The sequence below is a fragment of the Stegostoma tigrinum genome, chromosome 31 (genome assembly GCF_030684315.1).
Source record: "Stegostoma tigrinum isolate sSteTig4 chromosome 31, sSteTig4.hap1, whole genome shotgun sequence".
Lineage (NCBI taxonomy): Eukaryota > Metazoa > Chordata > Chondrichthyes > Orectolobiformes > Stegostomatidae > Stegostoma > Stegostoma tigrinum.
In genome coordinates, this window is record NC_081384.1 from 18,845,059 (window position 1) to 18,867,793 (window position 22,735).

The 22,735-nt window shown below is 41.5% G+C and overlaps 1 protein-coding gene across 5 annotated transcripts in view; it reads right to left on the minus strand.

Annotated features, from left to right (window-relative positions):
• mpp2b (MAGUK p55 scaffold protein 2b) overlaps positions 1 to 22,735 on the minus strand; it is a 529,160-nt gene that overhangs the window by 27,685 nt on the left and 478,740 nt on the right. For all 5 annotated transcript variants that reach the window (XM_048560704.1, XM_048560703.1, XM_048560705.2 and 2 more), the window contains 3 exons: positions 14,940 to 15,071; positions 6,338 to 6,446; positions 1,161 to 1,229 (listed from right to left, as the gene is read on the minus strand). In XM_048560704.1, coding sequence (XP_048416661.1) covers positions 1,161 to 1,229; positions 6,338 to 6,446; positions 14,940 to 15,071 — 310 coding nt within the window. The remainder of the gene's footprint in view (positions 1 to 1,160; positions 1,230 to 6,337; positions 6,447 to 14,939; positions 15,072 to 22,735) is intronic.

A 22,735-nucleotide genomic window follows, 5' to 3' on the forward strand; every position in this document is an offset into this window, starting at 1 on the left:
CCACCCTATGACCCCGGACTCCCCTCACAATCCAAAAATTTAACATACAATCTAAATGAGTTGTGTTGAACAAATCCACTTACAAAGTAGATGAAAAGTACAGTTCATAAAGATCCTAAGTTCATCACTGATCTGTGTTAAGTCTGCTAATGGCAATTTATAAAACTGTTGGGAGCACTGCAATTAACCTCACTACAATTAGCCTCACTGTCTGAGAATTACAGGTGGGACCAGCAATCATCCAGTTCCCATTGACCACTTCTGCATGTCCAATAAATTGAGTAGATCAGACGTGATTGAAATGTGGACCTAATTGACCATGTTGCCAATGCTCAAGAACAGTCACTGAGGAAAATGGCAGAGAGTGTGCAGCACTCACAGAATTACGTCCTTGTAAGAATTCAACAGCAATGAAGAGAAAAATGGTGGGCAAAGTTGAAAACAAAAACAAAAGGGAGCAATAAATTATCAGAGAGCACATGGCTTGCATCTGAACCTGTTTAATATTTTACTTTATTTCTAATTTGCCCATAACTAAACATAATCCAAACTGACTCATCATTGCAGTACAAGATGAGTCAGAGGTTTTATGCTTAAAATAAACAACTAACCAAAGCCCTGTCTGCCTTCTCAAGACATCGCTGTCCTAATTCTCAACAGGGTGACGGAGTTAACCCCAGTCTCCTGGCAAACATTTATTCTCTCAAATCATCTCCTGAACCATCTGTGGTTCACATTATTTGTTGCAATTCTTACCTTTACATTGTGATTGTAAACATACATCAAGGTGTACATACCTTGTTACAATTACAATGCCTTGAAGTTTGAAAAATAATTGTTTAAACATAAATCTTTCTTTGACACATGATATCATTCAGAATACTAGGAATTAGTTGCTCTTTTCCTCTGCATCCTGGTGGGTTATTAATTTTGTGTAGTTTTCTCATGTGAAAATAATTATTGCATTGGCAAGAAGTTTAGACAGATGACAACTTTACCAATTGCTGGACAAACATCTGGCTACATTCGATGTGAAAAGATTTTATTAGTAATATAAGCATTAAGAAAACTTGAACTATGTAGTTGAGTGGACATAACTTGCAGTGAAAGAAGACACAATGCTGAAGTGTAACCCTTAATGGAACTAATGTGTCAATTACCTGCATTTTTGGTGGTGAGATACATCATTTTCTTCTTTCTTTTTCCGCCCATGCTCCCACAAAGTGCACCTGTTGATAAAATGAAATATTAGACATTCACAGTTTTCATGGACAAACAATGCTTCAGGTGATCGAAATCTGCACACCCATGATATTTTTTCCCTGTGTGCGCGTGCATAAGAGGATTAGAGTTTTGAGTAATGGCAGTGAAATTAGCATGCTTGTTACCATTCTCAAATTAAATTACTCTATGTCTTTAACAAAATAGAAACAAAATGTCCTTCAGGGGAAACACCTGCCATCCTTACTACATGTGACTCCAGGCCCACAGCAACGTGGTTGACTCATAATTGCCCGGGCAATTAGGGTTGGGCAATAAATATGGCCAAACTAAAGGCACTCATATTTCATGAATGAATGAAAAAAGAACTCCCTGAATACATTTTGGGTCAGAAATTGCTGAAAGAAATGATGGTGAGCTTATGCCACTTGCCATTTTGGGTTCATAAAATAAATGAGCAATTTATGAATTCCATGAAATTAGTTATTGCTTTATATTTTATATTACTAGCATCATCAATTGACCCTTAATTCATGGATGACAGCTACTCGTGGTCATTACTTTTAGTCATAGGTCTTCATGTGAAGAGACAGGCAGATTCTCAAACTGCAAATGCCTAGGTACATGGGGCAGGAGGTCCCAAAATGTAGTGTGCTCTGGAGCACAGGGTTTGTTCAGTTGAAGACTGTATGAACCCACAGTCCAGAGGCTGCTCAACCTCTGTAGCAAACCTCTGTTATACCTCAGTGGGAAGAGCAGTTTGTGCTGATACTAATTGTGTGAGTATGATTCCCACACTGAGGTTACCATGAAGGACTCCTCTTCTCAAATTTCACCCTTGCTTGTGGCCTGATGAACCTCTTGTTAAATTACTGCCAGGTGTCTCTCGAATGAGAGCAGCCCTATGATAGGACTATGGTAACTGCATCGTTTTCGCCAGATGTCACGGTGACACTATGGCCGGTACTGTTGGCTCACAGCACAGAGACTTGAGTTCGATTTCAGCCTCGAGTGACTGTCTGTGTGAAGTTTTGCATGCTCCTCCTGTATCTGTGCGGGTTTCCTCCTGCAGTCCAAAAAAGTGCAGGTTAGGTGGACTGGTCATGCTAAATTGTCCAATAGTGTCTAGGGAAGTGTAGGCTAAGTGCATTAGCCATGTAGGTTACCAGGGATCTGGTGGGATGATCTTTGGAGGGTTTATGCTGAATGGCCTCTATCCGCACTATAGGGATTTGTTTAATTAGAATTAATATTTATTAAAAGTAATTAGTTTCTAGCTATAGGTCAACAATTATGAACCATTGCCATTCAATATTACTCAAAACTCTAATCCTCTTACAAATTCCCCCTACAGATGGGCACACACACGCACATGCACACTCAACGTCTTGACATTAGAAAGACGGAGTTTGAGGGAGGACATGATTGACGTCTACAAAATCATGAGAGGTACAGGCAGAGTGGATAGCAAGAAGCTTCTTCTCAAAGTGGGGGACTCAATTTTGAGGGGTCATGGTTTCAAGGAGAGAGGGAAAATGTTTAAGGGAGATATGCATGGAAAGTTCTTTATGTAGAGGGTGATGGGTGCCTGGAATTCGGTGTCAGTAGAGGTGGTAGAGGCGGGCACGATAGCGTCATTTGAGAAGTATCTAGACAGATACATGAATGGACAGGGAGCAGAGGGATACAGATCCTTGTAACATAGGCAACAGGTTTAGGTAGAGGATCTGGATCGGTGCAGGCTTGGAGGGCCAAAAGGCCTGTTCCTGTGCTGTAATTTTCTTTGTTCTTTGTTCTTTCTTTGTTCACAGATGCACATGCGCACACACACATGTACATGATAAAAGATCATGGGTGTCATGGATGGGAAAGCAGTTCAATGATCTTTACTCACAAGGTTTGCTGTTGCGGCTCTTGTGTGGATCAAAATGCTACCTCTCAGTCTTTGTTTTCTGTTTGTTGGCTACTGGCTTCCAAGAACAGCAGGGTGGCTGGTTTTCTTATAAAAGGTTTCTGACTTTAATTAAAAGTCACAACTTACAGGGACTGCTTAAGACAAAATAAACTGCTCTCCCTCAGGTTTGAAGTAATATTTATTGTAGAGAACAGAGAGAATGCCTGAGTTGGTAGAGGTCTGATGGTTCCTTTCTATCATGTTCACCACCCATGTACAGCTACCTGAGAACTAATCATATTGTTATTGTCCAGCAGAAGGCTTTGTCATCAATAATTGGTGACCAGTCCACCGTTCAATCAGCTATTTTTTCATTTTCATCTGTGTACAACCCCCGAAATCCAGCTCACCACACTCTAACCACTGGTTCACAACAAGTACAAGAACAAAAACAAAAGTTGCTGGACAAGCTCAGCAGGTCTGGCAGTATCTGTGAAAAAAAGTCAGAGTTAACATTTCGGGTCCGGTGACCCTTCCTCAGAACAGATGCTGCTAGACCTGCTGAGCTTTTCCAGCAACTTCCGTTTTTGTTCCTAACTTACAGCATCCACAGCTCTTTCAGTTCACAACAAGTGTCAGGTTTCCCACTTTCGAAACAGGCAGCAATGCTTCAGCAACCCTTTGTTTAAAACTGATTTTCTTTTAATTTTGGTCAACGATTAAAAATACAGAAAAATATAAAGACACAATGTGTTATTGACAGTGTAGTTTAAGAGGTTACATCATCTTCATGATTTGCTAATGAGACACTGCATGCAACACCACAAGAAATGATGCAACGTTACTCTGTTTTTACTCTGTTTCAAAGCCTCTCAAGATGAAGCGACAGTAAGATGCTTCTTAAGTCAAGTTAACAGCGGCTCAATCTGATAATATTTTAGTTCGGTGTTATTTTCTTGGGTTTCACAAAGAGTTTCCCTCTGTGAGGCCTACAGGATTTTCTCAAGCTGTCATTCCCAATTTACCTCATTAACTATCTACTCTACCCCATGGCGCTCATCATGTCCAATGGTGGCCTGATTCTAGTTCTTGATGTAGCCAGAACAATTCACCATTGATCAGATATCCTGGAATAGCCAATTTGTGGTTCCTTCTTTAAAAAATAATTTCCCTTCAGAGCTGCTTGCACGGTTTGTGACATTCAGACAGACATGGTAGACAGGGGTAACTTGTATCCCGATTACAGGCAAGGACTAGGAAGTCCTGGTAGACTGAGAGGTGTAAAGGAGGCAAGTTCTCCTCACCTAAGATTGGCAGGCGAGGTCACAACTGCAGTCCCTGCCAGCATGTTTCAAGGTTACTCACTTGCGTCAGCATGATTCCAGCCCTCTGGAGGAATGTCAGCAGTGTAGGAAGAAGCACAGTGGCCTTTTGCTGGCAGAGCGGAGAAGTTTCATCATCTGTTTCCTGCTTCTTCATACTCACTATCTCCATGACTGCACACTCATCCCACCAAGGCTTATGTTTTACCATTTGCCATTGTAGGCAACTTCTCTTATTTGCTCTCACCCACCCGATTCCCCTATACTACGTGCTCTGCATGCTCTCCAGACTTTGTTTTCCTGAATTCTTGGCATCTTATTCATAGTGGCAGGCTGTACTATGGGATGCAGCACATTAATGAGATGAGATCTGCAGTTAGTGATAACAAGCAATAGTCACTGTAAATAGGCATCACACTGTTTCTTTGCGAGAATCTCATCTTGGCTGAAGGAACTCAATTGGAAAGTGCAACTAATTGCTTCCGACATCAAGAAAACTCTTGCTTGATTTCACACATGATTCTCACAGATTTTACCACAGCCCACTCCATCCAGGACATTACGAGAATTCTTAGCTTGTTTTCGCCACTTTTGCAAATGTTGTAAAGGTTCCTTAGTGCCAATGAAACTTTCAACACTATTGATAAAGGCTCCTTTGGTACTTTGTGCCCTCAATGTGAAGGCGCAGAAACAGAGTAAAGGATTGTTTATCGACATGCTGATGCTGGACACTAATGTTGCCCCACACACACACACACGCGTGCGTGCATGCATGCATACGCATACACATATACAAACATACACACATACATTCAAGCAAAGTATCACTGAAAGGAATATGAGGGGTCCTTGTGCCTAAATGGAGAAATGCATCAGAAAAATAAGATGGGTAGTGAGAAAAAGGGTTTATTTCCCTTAAGACTTAACGATCACATTTTTGGCAACATGCCAAACATGCCAACTTAATCAACTGAGTGAACTGAATACCAAAAGTGATTCACTAACCAAAATAGGGAGATATATGCAAAGAGTGAAATATCTGGGCAACAAATAGCATGGACCCTCTATAGTGTATTTTTACAGGCTGTAAGCAAAGCAGTGTCTCATATTTTGAAAAATTGACATGTTCTGGTAACTCAAATATTTCAGGTGTGATGTAGAAGATATGTTGTCTCTTGAAGGGTTATTTTTAGGCATTCAGTAACCAAAGGCATATCCCATTGTTGTGTTAGCAATTTCACTCAGGGGTGGACTTTCTACAAATCACAAACTTAGTTGTTGTCAGTTTCATTACCAGGAGATCAGTTTGTTATATGGTGGACCCAAAGGGGTGCAGGCTTCAAGAACATACAGTGTTATAGTCTTTGGTTCTGAAGTCACAGGCGTCACTGTCTTTTCTACTGCTTTTGTCTCATTCTTCAAGGTTAAAAAGGAGACCAACATTTCCAGCCTCACACGTGGCTTCTCATGGCTCCTTTTTCCAAATACGGTGTCTGTCTATATATTGTCAGTTTCAAAGAAAAGTCAATTTGTAACAAATCTAGCATGTTAAGTTCAAATTTTGGAATTTATGAATATGCCATGCCTTCACCGGGCACGAGAACTTAGATAGTAAACTGTTCCTGGGAGATATTTACAACATTTTGTTATAATCTTGACATGATCTTTGTGCCAGTCTGGTTATCTATCCTCCTGTTAGTTACATCAAGCCATTACTAGGCCATTATAAAACCAACTGGATTAACTTCGATGTTTCCTTTTGTTCAATATTGATGAAAGCAGTTACAGATTATTACCCTTAAGTATTTTACTGCAACTCAACTCTATTTACTAAGAATATTAGAGCCTGTTTTATAGAATGAAATGGGAGCACATGCCATCTTGATCATTTAAAGTTTACCAGAAGAACTGGAGAAATCCCAGTCTCGCTTCACAAATGCTTTCCTCTTCTCCTCCAACAGCTGACTGGGAATAAGGCCTGCACTCCCTCCCTCTTTCACATGACAGGCCTAAAAGGCAAGAGAATAAAAAAGGTGAAAAAACTCCAGCATACTCCTTAATTCCAATCATTGTCTTAAAGTTTAACTTTCTATAACAGTATCTTATGAGTAGAAAACTTCAAAGTCCTTCCTGGTAGAAATGGTGCTGTGGTATCCTTCAGCTTAAAAGATTTCATTGGGTGATGTGGAGCTGGATGAACTCAGCAGGCCAAGCAGCATCTCAGGAGCACAAAAGCTGATGTTTCGGGCCTAAACCCTTCATCAGAGAGGAAAAAACTCCAGCATATTCCTTAATTCCAATCATTGTCTTAAAGTTGAACTTTCTATAACAGTGTCTTATGAGTAGAAAACTTCAAAGTCCTTCCTGGTAGAAATGGTGCTGTGCTCTGATGAAGGGTCTAGGCCCGAAACATCAGCTTTTGTGGTCCTGTGATGCTGCTTGGCCTGCGGTGTTCATCCAGCTCCACACTTTATTATCTTGGATTCTCCAGCATCTGCAGTTCCCATTATCATTGGGTGATGTGTAGATTTACCATTACCTTAGTAAAAACAGTACGTTGCTGAATAGTTTCTTAATTGCAACCTATAAGGGAGGCCATGGTCAAGCGGTATTATCGTGAGGCTATTAAGCCAGAAACTCAGTTAATTTTCTGGGGATCCTGCGTTCGAATCCTACCATGAATTCAATTGAAAAAACAAAAACTGCTTTAAGAATCAACTGACGATTGCTGATTGTTGGAAAAATCCAACTGGCTCATTAATGTCCTTCAGGGAAGGAAATCTGCCATCTTCACCTAGTCTGACCTGCATATGACTTCAAACCCACAGCAATGTGGTTGACTCTCAGCTGTCCTCTGAAATGGCCTAGAAAGCCATTCAGTTCAAGGGCAGCTAGGATCGAGCAATAAATGTTGGCCAGTCAGCAATGCCTCGCATCCCACAAATGAGTAAAAACAAAAAGCAGAGTGACTTGCAATGTAAAGGATTGTCCATTTCATAAATATCTTTAAACAACACCCCAAGTGTTAATTATTGAACCGCTAACCTGTCTGGCATGGAAAATTAACTATTACAAGTGGGCAATTTTCTTTTCTCAACATTTTAATCTTACTAAGATAACATTTTCAATGTCTCACTTATCTCTCTACCTTATCTCATCCTCATTTTTTTTCCCATCTCTAATTCTCTTCATGAACTTGATTTGACAGTGAAGTCATTACTCTAACATTTCCTCATTCAGTCATTGGTCTATTCATTTGACCATCTCACAGTTTGATTGGTTAAGGATACACCTGCTTTGTTCACTAAGATCCTATTTCCAGTAACTGGCAGAGGGAAACACCATGGTATTGAATGGGCATTGTTATGTCCATAACAGTGAACACCCACAGCAAGGTTTGGATCAATTAAGGGGAGACAATGAGTTAAAAAAGGGCAAATGCCAAAAATAAACACATTGAGATGGTGAGGCATCTCCATTGGCATTTGTCTAAAGACAAAATAAACAGTTAGGTAATAAATGGGGGAAAAATCACAGAAATTACCACATAAACAGCAAGATAGAAAGACAGCAAAGTAAGTATTATAGTTTGGGATTCAGTTAGAGTGAAAATAACTTAAATGATTTGATACAAATATCCAGTACAGAGGAAGTGTGCAAATGGAATTGACTACTATTGGTAAGTTTGAACTGGATATAAAAATTAAAATGGGGGTGAGCTAACTAACCTTTATCATTCTTTATCTACTTCCTAAAATGTTATCATGAGAAACTATATTAAAAGTGCTACCTCCTACTGATGTCTTTCCATTGCCAGAAGATCCAGAATGTTTCGCTTAATATTTTAAATAAATTTCAAGTGTCAGGAGCCGTGATTCAGTATTGAGAGGTCCCAACAGAGATATTAAATCACATCTGATTATCTCCGTTTACCGCGAGATCTATGCGTTAATGGCTCCAATGAATCTGACACATCTATCAACTACGGCACATTAGTCAACTAGCAAAAAAACCCAATTAATAGCATACACTGTATATCAACAAGAATGTGAATGAATATACAGTTTAGATCTTGAGGTATTTATGATTTCTGGGTTTGCAACGTAGTGTATATTATTTGTTCTGACCTTGCTTCAGAGATGTTTCATTAAATGGATTTAATAGGATTTTAATGTCTATGTCTATGCCTCAACATGGAAAGCTGGTTGGCACTTTCCCTCTGCAAGGCCAGGTCAGGCCAAACCAAGCCAAGGCAAGCCAAGTGTCTTGATATTTCTTCGGTGATTAGAACAATGATAACTTTGTATCTGTGCAAAGATAGTCCATGTAATGGGATTGAGATGATACTATGGCTTTAAGAGGAGTATTTTGTACTGAGATAGTAGGAACTGCTGATGTTGGAGAATCTGAGATAACAAGGTGTACAGCTGGATGAACACAGCAGGCCAAGCAGCATCAGAGGAGCAGGAAAGCTGACGTTTCGGGTCTGAACCCTTCTTCACAAAAGGAGGAGGGGAAGGGGGTTCTGAAATAAATAGGGAGAGAGGGGGAGGCAGATAGAAGATGGATAGAGGAGCAGACAGGTGGAGAGGAGACAGACAGGTCAAAGATGTGGGGATGGAGCCAGTAGAGGTGAGTGTAGATGGGGAGTTAGGGTGGGGATAGGTCAGTCCAGTGAAGACAGACAGGTCAAGGAGGTGGGATGAGGCTGATAGGTAGGTAGCGGGGTGGGGCTTGAGGTGGGAGGAGTGGATAGGTGGGAGGAAGGATGGACAGGATAGGGAGGTGGGTATGAACTGGGCTGGTTTTGGGATGCAGTCGGGGGAGAGGAAATTTTCAAGCTTGTGAAGTCCGCATTGATTGGCTGCAGGGTTCCCAAACGAAATATGAAGTGCTGTTTCTGTAACCTTTGGGTGGCATCGTTGTGGCACTGCAAGCGGCCCAGGATGGACATGTCATCCAAGGAGTGGGAGCGGGAGTTGAAGTGGTTCGCAACTGGGAGGTGCAGTCATTTGTCGTGAACCGATCATAGGTGTTCCACAAAGCAGTCTCCAAGCCTCAGCTTGGTTTCCCTGATGTAGAGGAGGCCACAACGGGAACAGTGGATACAGTATACCACATTAGCAGATGTGCAGGTGAACATCTGTTTGATGTAGAAGGTTTTCTTGGGGCCTGAGATGGGGGTGAGTGTGGAGGTGTAGGGGCAGGTGTAGCACTTCCTGCGGTTGCAGAGAAAAGTGCTGGGGGTGGTGGGGCTGGAGGGGAGTGTGGAGCGGACAAGGGAGTCATGGAGAAAGTGGTACCTCCAGAAAGCAGATAATGGTGTGGAGGGAAAACTGTCTTTGGTAGTGGGGTCAGATTGCAGATAGTGGAAGTGCCAGAGGATAATGCATTGGATCCGGAGGTTGGTGAGGTGGTACGTGAGGACAAGGAGCATTCTATTTTGGCGGTTATCGCGGGGAGGGGGCAAGGGCGTTTTCGACCACTGTGGGGGGGAAGTTGCAGTCCTTGATAAACAAGGACATCTGGGATGTCTGGGAGTGGAATGCCTCATCTCAGGAGCATATGCAGCAGAGGCGAAGGAATTGGGAATAGGGATGGCATTTTTGCAGGAAGGTGGGTGGGAGGAGGTGTATTCTAGGTAGCTGTGGAAGTTGGTGGGCTTGAAATGGATATCGGTTTCCAGGTGTTTGCCAGAGATGGAAATAGAGAGGTCCAGGAAGGTGAGGGAGGTGTCAGAGATAGTCCAGGTGAACTTGAGGTTGGGGTGGAAAACGTTGGTTAACTAGATGAACTGTTCGAGCTCCTTGTGAGGGCATGAGGCGGCGCTGAAACAGTCATCAATGTAATGGAGCAAGAGGTGGAGGATAGGGCCATTGTAGCTTCAGAAGTGGGATTGTTCTACATATCCTACAAAGAGGCAGGCATAGCCTGGGCCCATGCGGGTACCCATGGCCACCCCCTTTGTCTGTAGGAAGTGGGAGGAATTGAAAGAGAAGTTGTTGAGGGGGAGGACGAGTTTGTTAAGTGGATGAAGGTGTCAGTGGAGGGGGACTGGTCAGACCTGTGGGACAGGAAGGAGTGGAGGGCCTTTCGGCCATCTGCATGGGAATGCAAGAGTATAGGGACTAGATGTCCATGGTAAAGATGAGGTGTTGGGGATCAGGGAATTGGAGGTTCTGGAGCAGCTAGAGGGCATGGTGGGGGGGGTGGTCACGGACGTCGGCAGGGAGTTCCTGGACCAAGGGGGAGAAAACGGAGTCATGATAAGTGGAGATAAGTTCGGTGGGGCAGGAGCTGGCAGAGACAATGGGTCGGCCAGGGCAGTCAGGTTTGTGGATTTTGGGAAGGAGATTGAAACAGGCGGTATGGAGTTGGGGAGTGATGAGGTTGGAGGCTGTGGATGGGAGGTCACCTGAAGTGATGAGGTTGTGGATGGTCTGGGAGACGATGTTTTGGTGGTCAGGGATGGGGTCACGATCAAGGCGACAGTAAGAGGAGGTGTCAGAGAGCTGGCGTCTGGCCTCGGCGATGTAGAGGTCAGTGCATCCTGGGTTTTTTTGAAGAGATATTTTAAGGCCGAGGTGATGTGCAGTCTATATGAGCCACTGGTGTAGACAGCTTGTTGGGCTTTGGGGTTCTTTTTAAGTTGCAACAATAGAAGCAACCTGAATGGATGTGGTCAAGCTCATACAGAATCAGGAGTTTTAGTTTTGGCTTTCAGCAGTTGCTGTTGGGATCTTGAAGAATTGGAAGCTTTATTTTTTTCTCTCACTCAGTTATAGTCAAAATCTGGGGGTAAGAACATAGAACATAGTACAGTACAGCAGAGTATAGGCCCTTCAGCCCACGACATTGTGCCGACCTATTATCCTACACTAAAATCAAACTACCCTTCATTTTACTATCACCCAGGTGCCTACCCAAGAGTTGCTTAAATGTTCCTAATGTATCTTGGTTCTTTAGTAATGGTGTTGCATTGGAGACAGTCTGTTTTCGGAATGTGCCCTTTGCCAAGGGCGTGTTTATGGGATGTTACTACATTAGAAAAGTTCATTAGTAATAGTTATCTATTATTCTGTCAAGTTTTCCAATAGAATTAAGTTATTCCAATTTCTTCTTTCTTTTCTGAGGAAGGACCAACAACATTAACTCTTATTTCTCTTTACAGATGCTGCCAGACCTGTTGAGATTTTCCAGCAACTTCTGTTTTTGTTCCTCCTTTCCTTTGTTGTATTTTAACTATTGTGGATGAATAAAGTGTGTTTTGATTTAAATCCGGTAGCTTGACAAATTGAATTGCATCTGGAATGCAGCACCCTACGTTTACCTTTAAAATAAGAAAAAAGTTAAGATGTGGACTATCTTCTGCATATTTAGAGGGGTTTTGGTCTGGTCCATAACAATACAATGAAAATAACATCGTTGGTTGTAAAAATCCATCTGGTTTACAAATATTCGTTGGTTAGGATATATGGCCCACATGTAGTTCCATATCCACGGCAATATTGTTGACCCTTAACTGCTCTCTGAAATGGTCTGGCATGCCTCTCAGTTCAAGGACAATTAGGGATGGGCAATGAATGCTGGCCTTAACAGAGTTGGCCCACATTCCATAAAAGATTAAAATAAAAACAAATATTAGTGCCTTTATTACAAATTAATGATAGTAGTTGAATAATCAGTCATTCATTGGGATTTGATTAACTCTGTGGGTTAGCTTATTTATAACAGTAAAGCACATAATAAGCTATGAAGCAGGTATAACAGAAAACCAACTGATTTCTGAGACTGACTGCAGTTTGTGGGATACCAGGCAAAGCAGCAACATTTTATACACTATAGCACATGGAGTCCATAAAGGTGAATAGACTGAAGGTTTACATATAAGCTTACACATTAGTATAATGCCTAGGTTGCATCTAGGAGTATTTTCAAGCAAATGTTGACATCAGATAAGGGCCATCTGAGGATAAATGACAATAACTTGTTCAAATACGTAGGTTTTAAGGACTACACTGTACCACAAAAAATATAGTTTGTTTACATATATTAACAATTACATTTATCAAGCTCACATTAATTTCTGGTTCTAAATTACTAAGGTCAGATTTAACTCAATAGCAATTTTTGCTTCAGAGTTAGGAAGTTGATCGGTCAAACCCAAATCCAGAGACATGAGCTGACTGAGTGGGTGCTGCACTGTTAGGGGGCGGCATTTTACCCTGTTAAAGGTGGAATGAGACACATTCAACCTAAAATGTTTCGGGGGGAATTCCAGGGCTTAGTGCCTTGACAGGCAAAGGCACTCCTGCCAATGGCAGAGGATCAAATTCAGGGATTCACAAGAGGACCTAATTGAAGAAGTGCCGAAATCATGAACGATTATAGAGTTGGAGGAAATTACAGAGTCCTGAAGGGAAGATCTTGGAGTGATTTGAAACAAAGGATGTGTATTTTAAAATTGAGACATTTGTTAACTAGAGGCCAATGTAGGTGAGGAATGGGTGGCAGTAAATGCATTACAACGCACTAACAGAAATTCAGATTATCTCAAACGTCAGGGTGTGCAAAATATGTGAGTCCAGTGAGAAATGCAGTGGGATACTCTAGGATAAAGGTTGCAAGATATGGATGAGGGTTTCAGCCCAAAATAGGAATGGAATCCAGCTACATGTTGGAAATACAGTCTTGCTGATGGAGTGAACATGTGATTGGCAGGTCCTGAAGGGATCAAAAACAACACTAATGTTTGAACCAGAATTGCCAGAGGGAGGGATGCCACAAGCAGGAGAATGAAACTTGCTTTGGGAATGGAAAACAAAGCCTTTGATTACCGCAATATTTAGTTAGAGGGAATTTCTGGTGATCGAGTTCTGGATTTTAGATAACTAGTTATAAAAGTAAGAGGAAGTGGAGGGGTCTTGATAAGTGGATGATTTGGGTACCATCCACACACATGTACTGACTGATGCTATGGTTTTTCACACATCGCTGAGGAGAATCGTGTAGATGCAGAGTTCAAGAATAGATCCTTAAGAAGAAGGGTCATCAAGTGTAAAAACTTAGGAGCAGTTATAGATAGCTTTCCAGCTGATTCCCTGGCTACAGCTGGATAGCTGGCAATGCAGCCTGACAAATACACTCTCATCTGGTGGGTGCTGGCAGAGTGATAATGTCACGAGACTAGCAGTCCAGATCCCAGACTCATGTTCTGTGGGCCCAGGTGTGAATTCCACTATTGCAGGGGTGAAGCAAGAATGCTATTGAGTTAAATCTGACCATTATAATTTAGAACAAGAGGTGAATGTGAGTTTAATTGATGTCACTATTCATATATATGTAAACAAACTATATTTCTGTGGGGCAGTATAATCCTTAAAACCCAACTCTTTGAATACGTTGATGTCATTCATAAACAAAATCTGAATTAAAAACCCATCCAATAGCACCTGACTTGATTGTTCTAAAAATCCACTTGGTTCACTAAGGTTTCCCCTTAGGGAAGGGAATTGACCATCCTTACCTAGATTGACCCAACTGTGACTACAGACCTACAGCACCGAAGCTCACTCGAAACTGCCCTCTGAAATTGCCTAGACAGCCAGTGTGCTCAAGGACAACTAGGGATGGGCACAAATGTAGGCCTTGCCAAAGGAGCCCAAATCCCATACAAAAATAAAGAATGAATTGTCCAATAGATATGGAGGAAAGACACTGGAGAAAGATGGTATGATCAACTGTGTCATGGGCTGCAGATAGTTGGAGGAGGAGAAAAGGAGGATAATCTATTATTATCTCAGACACCTAGGAAACAATCTGTGAATTTGATAAGGTGTGGGTTCTGGGCTGAAAGAGGATACAACAGCTTAAGCAAAACTCATGATGAATATATTGGACCATCAACACCAGAAACTGATACTCCCAAGTGATGTACAACATCCTACACAGCCCGAGGGACTGGAGGAGGTGGGCTTCAAAGTTTTAGCTGGGATTTTCGGATTGATGAAGGGTCAGGACAGCAGCATTAGCTGTTTGGTTTGGAGGCTGGTGCCAGGGTATGTCTGCTCATCGGGTTATTAGATCCAAAAGTGCATGGGCTGGAGCATCCAGCTTGGGTCGGGGAGGTTAGTCTGGGCAGAGCTTGTTGTCAGTGGACGTGTAGTTGGGTGGGCTTAATGGTGAATGAGTGGTTTTAATCCTTTAACATTTTCTGGGTAATTAATTAGCTTAGGTGAGTCTGAAACCTCCAAAGTTTCCAACTTCAATTGACTCTTTTGGAGGGTTCGAAGTGCGAGGGAATTGCCCAACAATTTCCCAGCCAGTTACCATGGAGTCAGCTGCTTCAGGCAGTTTGCATGGTTCCACAATGCACTTCCGTCTACTCTGCTCCAATAACTCTCACAACATCTAGGCCAATGTTAATCAAATAAAATTCAACCTATTAGGAAGAGTTTGTTCCAGCAACGCAGCAGAGTAGCAGACACAGTGAATGGCCTTACCTGCCACCAGTTGAGGTCTTCTTGATTCACAATCTGCAGAATATCACCACAAGTAAACTTCAAGCCAGCTTCTTTACATGGAATCAAGTTATCGTTGGTAGGCTCATACTCAAAATGGCACTTCACAAATACCTGAAAGATTTAAAAGCAGTCACAGAGAGTTATTTTACTCCAACAATATACCCAGGAATAACTGCAATAAAACCGTGGCATTTACAGAAAAGTCCCTATAGTCCCATTTCCCCTTGGAGAGAGACACGGCTGGTGGTGAGTTCAACTGCAGGATCACCATGCCTTAGGTGAGGATGAAGGTGAGGTTGAGAAGGTAGGACTTTCATGGGAACCTCAGTGGGTACAGGAATTGAACCTGCGCTGTTTGGTGTCAGTCTGCGACACAAACCAGTCATCTAGCTGAACTAGCTGACCCCAAACTTTGGCATGTACAACACTGAGGCATATCATGTTATCGTTCCAGCTGATAGTAACACTGGACAAGTCAGATTCCAGAGATTTATTCTTGCTATTTGGGCACATCAGCACCTTCTCCACTTGTTTTTGTTTTCAAATACAGTGAACTGTTGAACCACGAGTTCCAACTCTACCGCAAAGTTGTAAATACTTAGCTGAAAGGGGTGGCCGCTAGGAAGTTGTTTCCGTTAGGCGGGGAGACTAGGACCCGTGGGCACAGCCTTAAAATTAGAGGGGGTAAATTTAAAACTGAAATGAGATGACATTTCTTCAGCCAGAGAATGGTGGGCTTGTGGAATTCATTGCCGCAGAGTGCAGTGGAGGCCGGGACGTTGGATGCCTTCAAGGCAGAGATCGACAAATTCTTGATCTCAAAAGGAATCAAGGGCTACGGGGAGAGTGCAGGGAAGTGGTGTTGAAATGCCCAACAGCCATGATTGAAATGGCGGAATGGACTTGATGGGACGAATGGCCTTACTTCCACTCCTATGTCTTATGGTCTTATGGAAATACATCCATAAACAAACTTGAGACTTCCTGGTACCAAAACTCTCAAAAACGCAAAAATAAAATTTGCAGTCTGTCTTCCATATTTTTAAACATAAAGAAAATAGAAATACAAATCAAACATAAAGTTACACATCATTCATTCACTTTAGAATTCAATAATAAGTACCCACAAGGTGTCTTTAAGAGGCATTTTCATTTTCTATTACAATTTCCACATCACTGTATCTATTCTACGTATACAAATTTCTCTTTTATGGAAGCAAATAAATACACAAGAATTTTCCACAACTATCATCTCCTACAAAAGTCCATTTTGATGATGATACTTTATAAATAACAAATATGATGAAAAAGGTATCTGTTATGACAACATCTCTTCCTGTCATGTGAATTATTTTCAAATTGTTTAGTTCAAGCATTGAAGTCAAACAAAACGATTTCACATATTTGTTATGAAAATTTGGCTAAGGTAGTTTGCAGATTATTTTCTGAAATAAGTAATCATCAAATTGGATGTGATTCTGTGTTACATCCCCTACATTAACATTCTGTACAGCCAAAGATGTTTCTCTGGCCCAATTATATTAGTTGATTTATCAGTGTCTACAGCTTTCATAAGTTAACTCAATAGACATTCCTTCCATCAAATTTAATTGTGGCCTTTAAAATTTGATGGCATCATTCTAATGCTTCTTGGGGTTGTGGATGATGAGATGATAACATAAATAGTTTTACTGAACTACTAATTATTTCTTTGAATATTTGTAACACAACATTTGAACATTGATTTAACAGCATTTTCTTGGGTATCATCTTGAAAAAAAGCTGAATTAATTTTTCCACCACCATTTTATTTCATTTTCTCCAAAGGTGCTGGCTCAGGAAATCTTGTTGAAACATTTCGTAATTGCTAAAGAGACTGATTCCACTCCTGGTTTTAGTTAGGAGTCTTACATCATCCAATAAGACTAAATGGTCCTTTGGAAGCTGGCATCAAAATTAAAAGTGCAAGTTTAATTGATGGTTGGGGGTTCCTGACATGTATGGCAAAATTTAACAACATCTTTAAGTAATCCAATAAAATGTCTTAATATTTTAGCCTGGATTTTTGTAAGTCTTTAATAATCTGCCTTGGGAACTGTATGATACATTTGCCATATCTCGCAATAAAATGATAAGTTGCATCCTGATGGACCACCGCCTATTCCTCAGTGGCTGGTATTTTAGGCAGTCTTAATTTCCTTCTTAATAATTTGCCTTTTCGCTAATCACACTCAAATATTGGCTCTGATTCAATTTCTGAGGAGGCTGTTTGACAGGGTTAGGGTTAAGACTAAAATTCCATGTCGCCTCTCCATGTCACCTCCCTTTTGTATACTCTTCCTCTTCTTGTCTATGGGCCTGAGATTGAGGCACAACACAGCAAATAATCCGGGATGTTTCTCCTTCAGTGCCTCAGTTTCTTTTTGTTTGTTTGCTTGTTTATTAGTTACAACACCTTCAGTGAGGCCAACATTTTTAAACCGACCGAGTCATTCCCCAAGGGAAAATCAATTCCTTCTGCAAGGATTTGTTGCACTAATCTAACTATAACTTCTTCACTTAATAAGTCTCTTTTCAATTCAACTGTACACAATGAAAGTGTTTTGTAAACCTCTCGTATGCATCGAATTAATTCTTTTCAATTTATTAGCCCCTGTGGAAGACAGAAATTGTATCATCAGTCTGAATTAGAAGTGGACTTGTTCTACTTGATTCTGATTGGGGAGCTAATGGCCTAGTGGTATTATCACTGGGCTATTAATCTAGAGACCAGATAATGTTCCAGGTACATGAGTTTGAATCCCACCAAGGCAGATGGTGGAATGTGAATTCAAGAAAAAAAATCTGGAATTAAGAGTTTAATGGCAACCATGAACCCATTGCCAATTGTCAGGAAAAACCCTTCTCATTCATTAATGTCCTTTAGGGAAGGAAATTTGCTATCCTTACATGGTCTGGCCTACATGTAAGTCCAGACCCACAGAAATGGGCCAGGGTAATTAGAGGCGGTCAATAAATGCTGTTCTAGCCAGCGATGCTCTCATCCCACGAATAAAAACAATTCTCTTGATCCACAACTGAGCCACAATTTTCTTGACTATCCTGAGTTACCCCCACCATTTCTAGTACGTTCTGAGGGAACACATTCCTCCTGTTTTGCTGCCACATTTTCAAAATACCTTTCCTGATGCACCCCTTTTTGAAGATTTCTTAGGCATTCCTATTTCTGCAATAGGTTCCCCATTTAATTTCTAGCAGTTCTGGTTTATTATGTCCAGTCATATCCTAATAGAAGTGTGACATTTTCTTTATTTACTTTGCGTTGTAACCTTTCTTCATTATTATTTTGGTGTCTCTTGATTGAATACAATCTGAAGGTTATGAACAATCAGGGAGATGAATGGATTCAGTGAGAGAACAGTTTGTGGTGTGGTCCAAAGAAAATGACTTCAGTTAAGTCTATGTAGTAATTTAAGAAAAGGAGCCATTAACTATAATCAATTCACATGAGGGCCAAGAAGGTAAAATATTTTAGATTACCTACAGCGTGGAAACAGGCCCTTCAGCCCAGCAAGTCCACACTGCCACTTGAAGCATCCCACCCAGACCTATCCCCCTATAACTGACACACCCCTGAACACTATGGGCAATTCAGCATGGCTGATCCACCTAGTCTGCACATCTTTGGACTGTGGGAGGAAACCGGAGCACCCGAAGGAAACCCACGCAGACACAGGGAGAATGTGCAAACTCCACACAATCACCTAAGGCTGGAATCAAACCCAGGTCTCTGGCACTATGAGGCTGCAGTGCTAACCACTGAGTCACCATGCTGCCCACAAATAGGTGTTTAGTAGTTTATGGAAACAGGATTAAGGGAGAACAAGGTGAATCTTATGGACAAGAGTGGAGGAGGGAGAGAAGCCTGAAGAAGATGTATATCTAGAGCTATGGCAGGAAGAATGCTGTGTTGTAAATTTACAAATATAAGCGATACTATTCCACCGACATTAATTTAAATAATCAGCACTTGAATTTTACATAGCTTTCGTTATGCGACTTCAAGTATTATTTGGTTTCTTTACAATGATAATACTCATTCTAGCTCAGTATTGCACAGTGCACATCATTGTTCAGCCACAAGTATTGGGTCATGCTGTTATAAGCAGCAAAATTAATTTGAGCAGGAAAGCCATACAGGTATTTGTACTTCACCACTCTCCCAGTCTCCTTACAACTTTGTGCGTACAGAAGTTTCGCTCAGAGCTCTTTTGTTGACTGATTTGATATTGTAGCCCATAATTATTGATATACCAGCTGGTAGAAACAAAATATTTTTATTTACCCTGCCAAATGAGAATAAGCCAATTTCTCCATTCTCTCCTTATATCTACGATCCCTATTTGCTGGTATTATTCTAGCAAATCTCCTTTGCACTCTCTCCAGGGCTTTAACATCCTTCCTTAAATAAGGTGTCCAGAACTGAGCACAGTACTCTAAATGCAGTCTGACCAATGATTTGTAGAGGTGTAGCATTCTTCCTTGCTTTTATTCTCCATGTCTCTATTTATAATTTCAGTTAGTTTGGTGGGGGGCGGGGTGGGGTGGGTGTGGTAGGGGCTTGAGCTAATTTTATGACTGATTTTTAATCTGGTCTAATTGTACCATGACCTAATATAGGAGATCATGGAAACACAAACACAAGCACAACATTCAAATCTTTAAAATTCCCCCATTTTTTACACTGATTCAGTCAATGCCATTTGTCATCAGAAGTGCATACTTACTTGAGTATCCCCACCATTGTTCAGTCATTTGGTAAGTAAAGTGCTCACAATGACCGAAACGCACTCTCAACAATCTGATTTTTGTATGACAAGGTGTGGAGCTGGATGAACACAGCAGGCCAGGGAGCATCAGAGGAGCAAGAAAGCTGTTGTTTTGGGTCTGGACCCTTCTTCAGAATACTTATTATTATTTTGGGAAGGCGGTAGAACGGGTGGTGCGGGGTTGGGTTTTATTTTAGGAAGGGGAAATATCTCTGCTTTTTGTACTGCCATCTTGCCAACAGGTAAGTGAGAAAATGCACAATGTGAATACAACCATTGTTCTATATGCTGAGAAGAGCCAGAATCAGACTGGTGGAGATGTTAGGCTTTTTTTTCAAAGGCTGAGACATTTCCTTACACTTCTAATCAAGGAGGCAAACCAATGGACGGTGTTATGAGACAGTAGAACAAATCCACTTCTAATGCAGACTGATGATACAATTTCTGTCTTCCTCAGGGACGAAAAAAGGAAAAAGAATTAATTGGATGTATACCAGAGGTTGACAAACCACTTTCATTGTGTATACTTGAATTGAAACATGACTTATTAAGCAAACAAGTTATAGTTAGATTAGTGCAACAAATCCCAACAGAAGGAATTGATTTTACACTGGGGAATTACAATAAAATGTTGACCACACTGAGGATGTTGTAACAAACAAACAAAAGGAAACTGAGGTTCTGACAGAGAAACATCCTGGATTATTTGCTGGCTGTGTGGTAACCCGATCTCAGGCCCACAGACAGGAGGAGGAAGAGTATACAAAAGGGAGGTGACATGGAATTCTAGCTCTAATCCTAAACCTGTCAAACAGCCGACTCAGACATTGCATCAGAGCCAATATTTGAGTGCTATTATTTAAAAGGCAAATTGTTTCAAAGGAAACAAAGACAAACTGAAGTTCCACCCACTGAGGAATGTATTAAACAGGGAGAAGGACTCCAAATATAATCTAAATACAGTGATTATTTCTCAAGGCTTCTGCATTCTTCAAGATGTGCAACCATTGGCTAACCATGCAAGTGGCAACTGGCCAAGGTGCTGCAAGAACAAATACACTTAGCTGCAGAGATAATGGGAACTGCAGATGCTGGAGAATCCAAGATAATAAAATGTGAGGCTGGATGAACACAGCAGGCCCAGCAGCATCTCAGGAGCACAAAAGCTGACGTTTCGGGCCTAGACCCTTCATCAGAGAGCTTAATCTCTGATGAAGGGTCTAGGCCAAAAACGTCAGCTTTTGTGCTCCTGAGATGCTGCTTGGCCTGCTGTGTTCATCCAGCTTTACGCTTAGCTGCAGCTTCCCTTCCATTCTTTAAGCAGGTTATCTGTGTGAAGAACACTGGAGATCAGAAGTCCCTGGCCGAAAAATTAGACTGTTCCAATTTTGAGCGCAGAAGTCACAATTCATGATCTGCAGATGCTAGTTCTGTCTGTGGCAGACAGCACATTTATTTCATGTTGCTTCCTTGTTTGAATGGTTTGTCGCCTGTAGCTCAGACACCCTGTGCTGCACGATGGTCGCGCATGAAGTATGGAATCTAAGAGCTTGAGTATTGGTGTGCATTCCTGCTAGCCTCCAGCTCTACAAGGCTATCAGTCCCTCTTAAAGGCACACTGTACTGCAGAGCAGAAGGCTGTCCAAAAGTCACATTAGGAGACTGGCAATGAAGAAATTCAAGCACCAGTCTTTTAATTTAAAACTATTTAAACATGATTCACAATGGCTCAGTGGTCAGTACTGCTGCCTCACTGCACCAAGGACCCAGGTACAATTCCAGCCTTGAATATCTGGATGTGTGGAGATTATATGATCTTACTGTGTATGCATGGGTTTCCTCCAGGTGTTCTAGTTTTCCTGCCACAGTCAAAAGATGTGCAGGGTAGGTGGATTGTCCATGCTAAATAGCCTGGGATGCCTAGGCTTATCGAATTCGCCATGGTAAAATGCAATGCTACAAGGATAGGAAAGAGGGCTGGGTGTAGGTGGTATACTCTTTGGAGGGTTGGTGCAAACTCAATAGGTTGAATGGCCTTTTTCCACAGTATAGGAATTCTGTTCAAAGCCCCTGTCTGTGTGGAAAAGTGTATTTGCAAAGTGACCACCGGGAGCTGTTATAATGCACTACAAATTCAATATCATCAAAAATTTGTTTCTAATCAGCATTCACCCACTTAACTGCAGTTATTGGATGCAATTAAATATAAAATTAAAAATCATTTTACAATCAACAGTAATGAGTTTCTAATTAATACAGTTGCTGTAGCATTCATTCTAAGTGTATGACTATGGAAAATAATTACCATGCCCAACACAAAATACTGTTGTTTTCAACTGCAACACAAATTATAATGGGCTCTTTCTATAATGAAATCTTGAAAGGCAAGATTAAATGACATCACTGCAGAAGGCTGATTATGATGTGGTCAATAGGTCTTACTGATATTAACATATGAATCAGGCAGTAACTTCCAGCGACCATGAATGCACAATCTCATACAAAAATCATTAAGTTACTGCTCAAGAGATAGTAGGATCCGTCATTACTGGAGTCAGAGAAAACACAGCATAGAACTGGAGGAACACAACAGGCTAGGCAGCATCTGAGGGACAGGAAAGTTGGCGTTTTGGGTTGGAACCCTTCTTTGGAAATGGGGAGGGGAGAGATAACTCTGAAATAAATAGAGAGGGTGGGTGAGTCTGGGGAGGGTAGGTGGGATGGTGATAGGTAAGTACAGGTAAGGAGTGGTGGGGATTGGTCAGTGAGGTGGGAGGAGCGGATAGGTGGGAGAGAAGACAGACAGGCCAAAGAGGCAGGGATGAGAGGGAGGGTTGGTCATGGGATGAGGCTGGGGGATGCGGAGATTTTGAAACTAGTAAAATCCAGACTGAGAGCGTTGGGCTGTAGGCTCCCAAGGTGGAATATGAGGTGCTGCTCCTCCAG